The sequence below is a fragment of the Ctenopharyngodon idella genome, chromosome 10, assembly GCF_019924925.1.
Source record: "Ctenopharyngodon idella isolate HZGC_01 chromosome 10, HZGC01, whole genome shotgun sequence".
In the NCBI taxonomy this organism is placed as follows: domain Eukaryota; kingdom Metazoa; phylum Chordata; class Actinopteri; order Cypriniformes; family Xenocyprididae; genus Ctenopharyngodon; species Ctenopharyngodon idella.
Window position 1 is genome coordinate 49,003,649 of NC_067229.1, and position 12,231 is coordinate 49,015,879.

The 12,231-nt window shown below is 39.4% G+C and overlaps 1 protein-coding gene across 4 annotated transcripts in view; it reads right to left on the reverse strand.

Moving 5' to 3' along the window:
- cplane1 (ciliogenesis and planar polarity effector 1) overlaps positions 1-12,231 on the reverse strand; it is a 40,974-nt gene that overhangs the window by 21,831 nt on the left and 6,912 nt on the right. For all 4 annotated transcript variants that reach the window (XM_051910628.1, XM_051910627.1, XM_051910626.1 and 1 more), the window contains exons 11-26: positions 12,012-12,155; positions 11,069-11,751; positions 9,506-9,696; positions 9,344-9,424; positions 9,097-9,261; positions 7,702-7,869; positions 6,112-6,340; positions 5,925-6,040; positions 5,285-5,496; positions 5,041-5,205; positions 4,811-4,940; positions 4,617-4,726; positions 4,398-4,544; positions 2,805-2,931; positions 2,369-2,690; positions 969-1,794 (exon numbers count right to left, since the gene is read on the reverse strand). In XM_051910628.1, the coding sequence (XP_051766588.1) occupies positions 969-1,794; positions 2,369-2,690; positions 2,805-2,931; positions 4,398-4,544; positions 4,617-4,726; positions 4,811-4,940; positions 5,041-5,205; positions 5,285-5,496; positions 5,925-6,040; positions 6,112-6,340; positions 7,702-7,869; positions 9,097-9,261; positions 9,344-9,424; positions 9,506-9,696; positions 11,069-11,751; positions 12,012-12,155 (3,816 nt within the window). The remainder of the gene's footprint in view (positions 1-968; positions 1,795-2,368; positions 2,691-2,804; positions 2,932-4,397; positions 4,545-4,616; positions 4,727-4,810; positions 4,941-5,040; positions 5,206-5,284; positions 5,497-5,924; positions 6,041-6,111; positions 6,341-7,701; positions 7,870-9,096; positions 9,262-9,343; positions 9,425-9,505; positions 9,697-11,068; positions 11,752-12,011; positions 12,156-12,231) is intronic.

Genomic DNA, 12,231 nt, shown 5'->3' on the forward strand with positions numbered 1-12,231 from the left:
AGAGACACTCCATGTGACCACAGTGACTGGATTTGATTAAAGGGGACCTATAATGCCCCTTTCACCAGATGTAATATAAGTCTCTGGTGTCTCCAGAATGTGTCTGTGAAGTTTCAGCTCAAAATACCCCACAGATCATTTATTATAGCTTGTCAAATTTGCCCCTATTTGGGTGTGAGCAAAAACACGCCGTTTGTGTGTGTGTCCCTTTAAATGCAAATGAGCTGCTGCTCCCGCCCCCTTTCCAGAAGAGGGCGGAGCTTTAACAGCTCACGCTTTGGTTGCTCAACAACAACAAAGCTGGAGAATCTTACACAGCCAAAATGAGGATTATCAGTAACGGTGTTCAGCCTTACATTGTTCAAACCGGAGTCGACACTGATGGAGAGACTCAGGAAGAAGTTACAACTTTTAGTACGTTTCTGAATGGTTAGTGGATAAATTTATGTAGTTGCTGTGGAGTTGATTCAACTCATCGACTAGCATGTGCCGTCATGTTAATCTTTTGTGTTGAATTGACCCTCGTTTGTGAAGCAGTCCGGCGTAAAATGACGACATGACAACAACACTCTACTACAACAACTCTTCCTCTTCTCTAAAGCAGCCCAACATGGCCTCACTCTTTTTGTTGTGTGTTCTCGGGGACGGGGTTTATGTAAATTTTAGGGTTAGTGATGTCACTAACCCGGGAAGAAGCTCGTTGTAGTCCCTACCAGCCGTTTGTTGTAGTCCTTAAACAGAGAATTATTTGTTTTGATTTTTAATTTTGTATTGGCATTTCTATCAAAACGTAGTTCCATAATGATCCATTAGAGATTTTTGTTTAGTTAATTTACAAAAATGATATGTTAGATTGGGATTTGAACACAAGTCTGACACTTAAAATCAAAATAGACACCACATGTGTTATGGAGATTACAGAATAAACAGTTTGATCGAAAGCATCACACCTTAAAATGCAGCCTTACCTTATAATGGGAGTGATTTGTGTTTTCTCCCAGAAGGGCGGCGCTGTATCTCTGCTCTAGCAGCTCCAGTGCAGACAGCACTGCAGGGGTCGAACCTTTGACCCTGATGACCACCGAATCTCCTCCCTCTGACGTCTTTCCGACTGGCTGAGAGAGCAGGACCCGCCTGTCTGCCCAGCGCATCATCCACTCGAGCAGCCGAGCCAGCTGAGGAAAGCGGTTCTCGAGCGAGGAGTCCAGCTGGATCTGAACACCTAATTCAGCCTGCGAGAGGATCTTAAAGGCCGTAGAGTCAATATCTGAGCCGGACGAATTTACTTTTGACATAGCGTGTTGACGAAGGCCGAAAAGACTTGGATGTTTCCCAGCATGGAGTCCAGGAAGAGTCGCGTGAGTGTCGGACTGAACCGGACCGATGGACGGTGGAGGTTCGGGGACAGTTTGGAAGCAGTGACCGGCGCGGAACAGGGGCAAACGTGCACCTCGCTTACTCCCATCCTTCTGACGGCGTTTGAGAGTGGTCAGCATGTCAAAGGTCACCGAGTGCAGCTCTCCAGTACGGAGACGTTGTGAGAAACCACTCAGCAAAGGCAGCTCGGACTCCTCGGCGTCTAGTCTGTCTTTTCCCAGCACATAGCTGAGGAACAAATCTAGGAAGAGCATATACTCCTCATCCTCCAACTCAAATTCCCAGGTTCCCACTGTGGGTACGGAAGAACCCATATGGGTCGACTCTGGTTCTTTGGGTTCCACTGAGCTGGATCTGTTTCCTTTTCTGTCTTGTTTTGATTTCTCAGGTGCATCATGAATCTTTGCTGTCTTGGAGCTACAAACACCAAAAAGAGGCCAATTTAATTCCATACTTCTCTAATTTTGCAGTATGCAGCATTCATATTGTGCACGGTATACACATAATTATATAGAATTAGTGGGGCAATTTTTTGAGGAGTGCATCTGCATAGAAAAATATAGCTGCGAGCAGCAATTATCGGGGTTCAAGCACTTTAAGGCCTTAAGCGTAAAAATGTATTACGTTTTAATTAGCAAGCCTGTTTCCATCATAGATGGAAATTTACCACAGTAAATATTTGTTTTTAAAGCTTTTTAACAGTTATTAAGGTTGAGCCAAAAACCTAGGACTAGTTCGCCAAAGCTGGTTTTTGAATAATAATCTCCAATATTTAACGAATTATTTGAATGACAGTGGTGGTCCTAGAGACAAAGTTGCTCAGAATGAGGAGTTCTACCATGTGGTCTGACTGTCGTGGACGTGCGATATACAATCCTAAAAATATTTTTAAATGATAAACTGTAATATCAATATATATACTAATATTTACTTAATTTAAAAAAAAAAAAACTTTTTAAAAAAGTTAATTTAGAAGTTAAACCAGGGTTACCTGTGTGCAGATTTGGTCTGCAGCTCCAGAGAAAGAGGCTCTGACAGCGTCTCGGCCGTGTCTCCTTCACTGTACACTAGGGGGCGTCCACAGTCCGTCAGTGTGCTGTCACTCAAACTAGTCCCAAGAGAGAGTCGCTTCAGTATGGAAGCAGCACCACCTCTATCCTCCTCCTCCTCTCTCTCCCACAGGTACGGCTCCGGTGCACCCAGATACTTTACCAGGCGCCGAAGCTCCCAGCGTCGCTGCCTCAGCTGATCCTGGATCAGAATCATCATGGTATCGCCACCCTCATCCTCCCTCTCACTGCCTGGCGGAACATCTGTGAACATGAGCACATCTGGTTAAGGGCTGAACCATTGACCAAATGTTCTACTTTCTAAACAAAGCAAAGAATCATTATTTTGGGTGAGTTATAGCTTAAAGCAGCTCTTGCCTGGTGTCGAGGTGTCTGGCACCATCACGGGTCTCAGTCTCTGCACCAGTGACGTGTACTTCTCCCGCAGCGGCACGCGAACAGACTCGGTCTCATCAGGAAACACTCTCGCTAGAGTTTCTGCTGTCTGAACATCAGAAATGATACCCAAGTTTTGAGTGACTGACCAGGTGAGGCGCTACAAAAAGTACTGTGATGGTACAGTGATGTATCAGATACAATTATTTAGATTAGACTTTGATATTCGCTACAATTGTTTTTTGAACATGTGCCATCGTAATGTCTTAGTATTCTCTGGGAGTTAGTTAGTAGTATTTAACCGGGTTAAATTTAAAGATGACTAACTAACTAATTAAATCCCAAAGTATACCAAGACATTATAATGTAAAAAAGTACTAACATGTCAGTTAGTTAGTTAAATAGTTAATAACCTTTATTTTAACCTCTTTAAAAAAAAAAGGTTACCAACTAACTCCTAAAGAATACTAAGACATTACAATGGTGCATGTCCAAAAAAACTACTAACTTGTTAGTTAGTTAGTAACCTTCATTTACCAGGTTAAAAATAATGATTATTAACTAACTCCTAAAAAAAGTCTTGACCAAAAAACTACTAACTTGTTAGTTACTTAGTTACTTAGTTATTAACCTTTATTTTTTGACCTGGTTAAATAAAGATTACCAACTAACTCCCAAAGAATACATTACAATGATGCATGTGCAAAAAATTACTAACATGTTAGTTAGTAACCTTAATTTACCAGGTTAAAAATAAAGATAACTAACTCCTAAAAAAATATTGTCCAAAAAACTACTGACTTGTTAGTTAGTTAGTAACCTTAATTTACCATGTTAAAAATAAAGATTATAACTAACTCCTAAAAAAATATTGTCCAAAAAACTACTGACTTGTTAGTTAGTTAGTTAGTTAGTAACCTTTATTTTTTAACCTGGTTAAATAAAGGTTACCAACTAACTCCCAAAGAATACTAAGACATTACAATGGTGCATGTCCAAAAAACTACCAACATGTTAGTTAGTTAGTTAATAACCTAAAAACTACTAACTTGTTAGTTAGTTAGTTAGTAAGTTAGTAACCTTTATATTACATAGTTATACAAAGGTTATCAACTAACTCCCAAAGAATACTAAGACATCACAATGGTGCATGTCCAAAAAAAACTACTCACATGTTAGTTAGTTATTAAGCAACCTTAATTTACCAGGTTAAAAATTAAGATTATTAACTAACTAAAAATATTCTTGTCCTAAAAACTACTAACATGTTAGTAACCTTAATTTACCAGGTTAAAAATAAAGATTATTAACTAACTCCTAAAAGTTAGTTAATAGCTAGTTAGTTAGTTAGTTAGTTAGTCAGTCAGTCAGTTGTTAGAAACTTTTTTTAACCTGGTTAAATGAAGGTCCTAACTAACTCCTAAGGAACACAAAAACATTACAACGGTACATGTCCAAAGAATTACAAACCTGTAGAGTTAGTTAGTAACCTTTATTTCTGTCACAAAAAGACTTTGAGAGTTTTACTTGACAAGCCATAAGAATCCTAAATGAGTGATTAGTGATGTATATTACCACATGGCTGGGCGGCAGTTCAGACACCAGGCTGAGCACTAAGTCCTGCAGTGCTTCTTCTGCATTCAGGAAACGGCAGAACGGCAGGAGGCGGCGCGCCCAACACAGAGCCTCAACACACAGATCTGACACACTCACGTCAATGATCTGAGACACAAAAACATGGATTGACACATCTGGAATCTTTGCAACATTCACATATGCTTTCTTTAAACGTACCTGAGTGTCTCTCTCCCGTGTTCTTGCAGTCTGGTACCGTCTACAGGAAATGGTGAGCTGGTCCCTCACATGGAGCATCCAGCAAAGAGCACACAACTCACGGAAACATACTGGCACAAAATCATATTAATGCACAAAACTTCAAACGGACACTACTAACTAAAAGTTCTGACAGATCATTAAATTAAACATACTTATGATTTGTGTGGTGACACTATCCATGTCTTTGCTGGGCCCTGATTGGAAGAACCCACGATGAGTGAAGAATTTTTTCAGTCCATCAGGAATCAGTTCAGCTTTGGGTTCGGACACTTTCTTCTGGATCTACCAACAGAAAACAAAGAAAAAAAGAAAAGAAAAAAAACATGTTAATTGTGAGATGGACATTGGGAAAAGGCAAAGAGAATATAAAATCTGATCACACCTTGTGCTGTAAGTGTCTGCAGCGCTGCAGGTTGCTGATGTACCACTGCGCAGCTGGCAGAGAGCTGTGTGCCGCCCTGAAGATCATCAGAACCTTCTGAACCAGCCCAGAAACCTGACAACGAGACTCCGTCTCCAGAACCAGAGCTGCATCTTTCATGGAGTCCTGAGGAGATCGATATACAGCTAAAGATGGGACAGAAAGAGAAAGACGTGACAGTCTGGCGTCTCCATGTGTGACCGACCTGTGTGTTTGGTGAAGGCTGTGGACAGTACAGAGGAGGAGCAGGCAGGTAGAACGCAGGGGGAACCAAAGCAGGAAGTGATGTCGCTCGCTCTTTGGCTGCGGTCACCAGTCGTGTTAGAGGCTGAGAGATGACATCCACCTCCGCCATGACGGACGCCTTCAGGATCTCCTGCACAGAGACTTGAAGCAGATCCACGTCTTCAAATGAGTCTAAACGGGAGACAAACAAGCAGCATATGTAGACTGATTATATTATATTATATTTATACAGTGTGTGAATTATACAGTGATTTTCAGGAAGATAAGCATTATTACAGATATTTCACTCAGTCAGTTAAGGTATATATATTAAATATATTAAAGATTTTTAAAACAAAACACTAAAGTTGTGTCTGTAGTAAAACTATAATAAAGTGATAAACAATGACAGTACTTAAGTTTTGTTTATGAACCGTCTTACGGTATGCTGACGGAAAAGGCCTGAATCTGGTAAAGGTGAAAATAGGCCCTCTAAATATCTTTAGATGTTCACGAAATGTTCCTTATGTAATATGCAGAATGAAAACCTTACGTTTGGACTTAATTATGGGGTACAGATCTCATAACTCACACCCAGATTTTAAATATCTTATTTATACCTTTGTTACCATCTCCTTCAGACCCAACCATTCGGCTCAGTAACATCTCCAGCTGATCCTGGAACATCACCGCAGGCTTCAGCTTGGTGGGAAGGTGCAGCTCTCTCCACTGCAGGCTTGAGGACCAAAAAATGAGAATTACGAATCTGAAGCGAGAGGATACCAGACCTTCATGCTGACAACAAACCTGCTCAAGTCTAAATGGCCACTGCAGTAGTTTGTGTACGCCAGGCCGAGGGTGGCCGCCATCTTCCAGTCGCCCAGACGCTGAGCCATCCACGCGGCCTCAGGGAGCAGCCCGCCCAGCAGGAGGAGCTCTAGAGCATAATCCACCGTCCACACCTCCGACAGCTGCTCGCAGCGGACCGACGCTGCTGCACGAGCCTGAGACAACTCCACCACACGCCCACCTGCGTCTGTGAGAGCAGGAGCAGTTCAGTTTAATTCAGTTACATCATCTAATCATACACTGATTTATTAGCCATATGACAGGAATACTAGCATATCATTTAAGATCATAAAATATGTGAAAGTACGCAGTATCTCAAACATATGCATACTACATTACTGTCACCAGTGTTATTTCAGCATTATTTACTATTATAGAATTTTTTAATATTTTGAACTTGCTTTTATTTTTATATTTTCAGTGTTCATTTTCATTTTAGTTTAAGTTTTAGTAATTTTGTCATTTTTAATCGTTTTTGTTTTTTTAACTTAATTAAGCTTTAATTTAGTTTTATTTCAGTTTTTAGTAATTTTAGTACTTCAATAACTCAGTTAGTTGCCAAGACAAAATTTCTAATGTTCTTTTAAGTTTTTCATTTAATATTTATTTTTCAGAGGTTTTTTTTAAGTATAATTTATGTAGTATTACATAAACTTTGAACATAAAAAAAACATTTTAATTTAGGTTTTAGTAATTTTGTTATATACTTTCATCATTTTTATTAATTTTTTTACTTTAAGCATAATTAAAAGCATAATTTATATAAAGTATTTTATAAGTTTAATTTATTATACTATTAAAACTTATTTTTATATTTTCAGTTTTCATCTAAATTTCAGAGTTTTAGTAATTTTTTTAGAATTTTAGTAATTTTGTTACATACTTTTGTCATGTTTTTTATATATTTAATTAAGCTTTATTTTTATATCAGTTTAAGTTTTAGTAATTTTAGTACTTTCTTTTTTAGTATTTCTATTTAGCTTTAATTTATTGTTATTTCAGTTTTTGTTTTAGCAATTTTAGTACTTAAACTTATTTCAGTAAGTTGCCTATTTTTTTTTTTTGTTTAATCTTCATATTTTATTTTATTTAAAATGTATTTTATTTAATCTTCATATTGTATTTATATTTTATTTTTATTCATTATTTCAATTAACGAAAATGATTTGTAATAGCTTTTGTTTTAGTTAACAATAACAACACTGGCTGTCACATGACCTCATTATTATGTCACTGCATCTTTAATTCAGTGAGTGCAATCCAGTTATCATCTCAAAAAACTTTTTTGGATTTAAACCCAATTTTGTGTAAAAATGTCTGAACTTTTGATAGCCTGATCAAGTCAAGTGAAGAAAGAGATGTTAAAAATCGTCTCAGGTTTAACCGTCACATTATACACTGAAGGTCAAGTGCAATGCATTGCATTATGGGATACAGTATGTCATGCAGTGTGCTCTGGTTGTACACTACACATTCCACACAATCCAAAAATGAGCATACTGTGCACAGAAATAGCGCACATTCATATTTTGGTTTTCCTGAACTCACTGTGTGGTAAGTGAAGAGGCGGCAGCACGTCCACATTGTGTGGCGGGAGGATGCAGAGCGGGCGGTTGGTGAAGTACGCAGCCATAAACCTGCCCAGAGACTGAACCACTGCACAGGCCGCTTCACGCCCCACCGGTCCCGAGAGCCAGGACTCAAACACGGCCTCATCTGCAGGACACAAGTGTTGGGAGAAATCTTGTACTGTCCTCAGAGTAGCAATCTAACAACACATTGCTGTTCTTTAAATTGATACTGTTATTCAGCAAAGAGGATTAAAATGATCAAAAGTGACAGTAAAGACTTTTATAATGTTACAGAAGACATCTATTTCAAATAAATGCTGTTCTTTTGGACTTTCTATTCAAAGAAAGAAAGAAAGAAAGAAAGAAAGACATTGCTATGACGAATTAACATGCTTTATCACGTTTCTAGCATGGATTAACATGTTGCTAGCATGTTTTAACATGTTGATAATGAATTATGTTGCTAACATGATTTAACATTGCTAACATGTTTTAGAATGCTGCTAGCATGTTTTAGCATTTTGCTAGCATGAATTAGCATGTTTTTGCACATTGATAGCATGAATTAACATGTTGCTAGCATGTTTTAGAATATTTCTGGCATGAATTTACATGTTGTTAACATGTGTTAGCACATTGCTAACACGTTTTAACATGTTGCAAACATGAATCAGCATGTTGCTAACATGTTTTAACATGTTGCTAGCATGAATTAGCATGTTGCTAACATTTCTTAACATCATTTTACGATGTTGCTAACATGTTTTAACATGCTGCTAGCATTAATTAGCTTGTTGTTAACAGGTTTTAAAACATTGCTAACCTGTTTTCACATGTTTCTGGCATTAATTAGCATGTTGTTAGCATGTTTTAACATATTGCTAGCTTTTTTTAACATGTTGATAACATTTTTAAGATGTTGTTAACATGTTTAGCATGCCGATAGCATTAATTAGCATGTTGCTAGCATGTTTTAACACATTGGTAGCAGGAATTAGCATGTTGCTAACATATTTTAGCACGTTGATAGCATGAATTAGCATGTTGCTAACATGTTTTAGCATGCTGTCCTAAGATAGTCATTAAGCTTTCCTAGTGATAGACAGTTTAAACACTCTGTAAGAATTATTCTACAAAAGTTTTGACACCCTCAATAAAAGTCTATGGGACTTTTCGTAGTTTTGATGGGCCGTTTAACGAAAATCGTAAGTCGGATCAGCTAGAAAAGATATAGCGCACACAGAGTCAGAACAGTCTGAAGGTCTGAGCCGAGTTTGGTGGTTCTATCTTGAAAGCCCTAGGAGGAGATACTGTTTAAAATATAGTTTCAGAAGAAAAAGAATAAGCTTAAATAGTAGATCAATAACCTTACCAGCCCCTCCTGGTATTTCCTCTTCCTCTCGTCCTGCATGCAGCTGTAGTTGACGTGCCAGACGGTCACAGAGACCTTGAGCCTCTCGCAGACGATACTGAAACAGCTGCGCGTAGAGAAGAGCCAGACAGTAGCGTGTCTCCAGGTAACACGTCATTGGACCTGCTGTGGGATGCAGGACGGATGTAGTGAGTGACATGTGACATTTAACATGATCATGTGAGCTGGACTGAAAACAGTGACTGACCTCTCTCTCTCTCTGCACACAATTCAGCCCTCCAAACCTGAACACTCTCCACATATTCACCTAAAATAAAGTGCCGTTCACCTGAGGATGGACAGCAGCAAAACATTGTTATAATATCATGGTAATATATAAGACACTTCTGTTACGGCTCCTCATGCTCACCGGTGAAACTGTGCAACGTGTGGCTCTCCTCAAGATGATCTCCGGCAGACTGTAAAGCTTGCTGGACTTGAGGTATAATAACTGACATCTTCTCCAACTCATTTTTGACGACCCCTTGACCTCTTTGGTGACGTAATTCCTCCTGGTACCGCAAAGCCAATCTGTACAGCTCACGCCAAATAACCACCAATCTGAAAAACACAACATAGACCTCAGGCCAAACAGCAGTTACTAGGGTGTTCTGGGTGGTTGCTAATGCTAAGACAATTTGAGTGTTTTTATATGTTGCTATGAAGTTACTAGGTCATTCTGGGTGGTTGCTAGGGTGTTGCTATGCGGTTGCTAATATGTTCTGAGTGTTTTTATATGTTGCTATGAAGTTACTAGGGTGTTCTGGGTGGTTGCTAGGGTGTTGCTATGTGGTTGCTAATATGTTCTGAGTGTTTTTATATGTTGCTATGAAGTTACTAGGGTGTTCTGGGTGGTTGCTAGGGTGTTTGCTATGTGGTTGCTAATATGTTCTGAGTGTTTTTACATGTTGCTATGAAGTTACTAGGTTGTTCTGGGTGGTTGCTAGGGTGTTGCTATGTGGTTGCTAATATGTGCTGAGTGTTTTTTATATGTTGCTATGACGTTATTAGGGTGTTCTGTGTGGTTGCTAAGACTATCTGAGTGTTTTCTACTCAAGTACACTAAAAAATAGTGAGTAGTGCTTGCCATGATGCTAGCGTGATGTGGTTGGTTGCTAGGGTGTTGCTATGTGGTTTTAAGACGTGCTGAGTGGTTTTAATATGTTGCTATGAAGTTACAAGGGTTTTCTGGGTGGTTGTTAGGCTGTTGTTATGTGGTTGCTAATGCTAAGACATTCTGAGTGTTTTTATATGTTGCTATAAAGTTACTAGGGTGTACTGGGTGGTTGCTAAGGTGTTGCTATGTGGTTGCTAATGCTAAGACTATCTGAGTGATTTTTATATCTGAGTGTTTTTTATGTTGCTATGAAGTTATTAGGGTGTTCTGGGTAATTGCTAAGGTGTTGCTATGTGGTTGCTAATGCTAAGACGTTCTAAGTGTTTTTATATGTTGCTATAAAGTTGCTAGGTTGTTCTGGGTGGTTGCTAGGGTGTTGCTATGTGGTTGCTAATATGTTCTGAGTGTTTTTTATATGTTGCTATGAAGTTACTAGGGTGTTCTGGGTAGTTGCTAGGGTGTTGCTATGTGGTTGCTAAGACTATCTGAGTGTTTTTTATATCCGAGCATTTTTTTATGTTGCTATGAAGTTACTAGGGTGTTCTGGGTGGTTGCTAGGGTGTTGCTATGTGGTTGCTAAGACGTTCTGAGTGTTTTTTATATGTTGCTATAAAGTTACTAGGTTGTTCTGTGTGGTTGCTAGGGTGTTGCTAAGATGTTCTGAGTGTTTTTATATGTTGCTATGAAGTTACTAGGGTGTTGCTATGTGGTTTCTAATATGTTCTGAGTGTTTTCTATATGTTGCTATGAAGTTACTAGTGTGGAGAAAAAAAATAGTTAGGAAAAAACCTACTACTCAAGAACACCAAAAAGTACCTATTAGAAGGTTGTTGCCTTGCTGCTTGTGTTCCTGTCTCAATATTTTCTTGTAATATTGGAACAGAAAACATGTCAGAGGAATATGTTAGCTCGCCATCCTCCCCATGATGCACTGCTCTTGACGGAAGGCTGTAGGTCAGATCCACACTCCGAGACGCTTGCTGAAGGACGAAGAGAGCTGCGTTGAAGTTCTGGGAGGAAAGTGTTAAATCTGACGATGAAAGTGGGACGAACATGTCTACGAAACATCTGGTGAGCTCCACTGTGACGCCCAGACAGCTGCTGCCCGCGGTGTGTGTGGCGTCCCACGGCAGAAAGGACAGGAGAGTCCTGAGGGTGTGAAGGGCGTGTGTGACCCATGTGCTCTTACTCTTTCTGCCGGTTGAGTCGCTGACCCTGAGAAGCGTTATGAGTCGAACGATGCAGAGGATTGTGTATTTGAGGAGACGTTCTCTCTGCTCGATGGACCCACCCAGAGAAACGGCCAAAGCCCAAGCTCTCAGCAGGTTCCTGTGAACCCGGTTCAGATCCTCCTGCAGACCTGCGGATGCTGGTTCTGGATCTGTTTGTGCCTGAGCATGAAGAGTGTCAAACATAGACGCAAACTCAAGCTTGCCTCCATCTTCCATGTGTGAGCAAGTGTACGGATCTTCATCAGAGTCATGATCTTCCTCATCATCCTAAAGAAATAATATAATTCATTTTGAAAAGGTCATTATTTGGACAATTTATATATATTATATGTGTGACATCAAGTCCCCCAATATCCAAACGAGCCATTTTTCGAGCTTGATTAAATAAATGCTACGTTTTAAACTTGCAGGATGTTTTAATGGTACAAAAAACGCATATGTCAAAATATCAAGACAAATTTGCTTCCTCATGTCCTGACTCCTTTTAATAACCATTTATATGGAAAAAGCGTTTGATATTAGCTTACCTGAGCTCTCTCAGTACATTGGTCTCCTGTATCTTGCAGGTACAGAGGTAGAGTCGACAGAGGCATTTCTTTCTCTTTAAGAGCCAGAAGACTTCCTGTGAACGTCAGAGAGGACATGGATTCCAGCCTGGACCTGAGCTGAGGCTGAAACACCCAGAAGACACTAGTGAACCATCAAAACAGCAATACAACATGATAAAACATTAATTATCATCCCCTC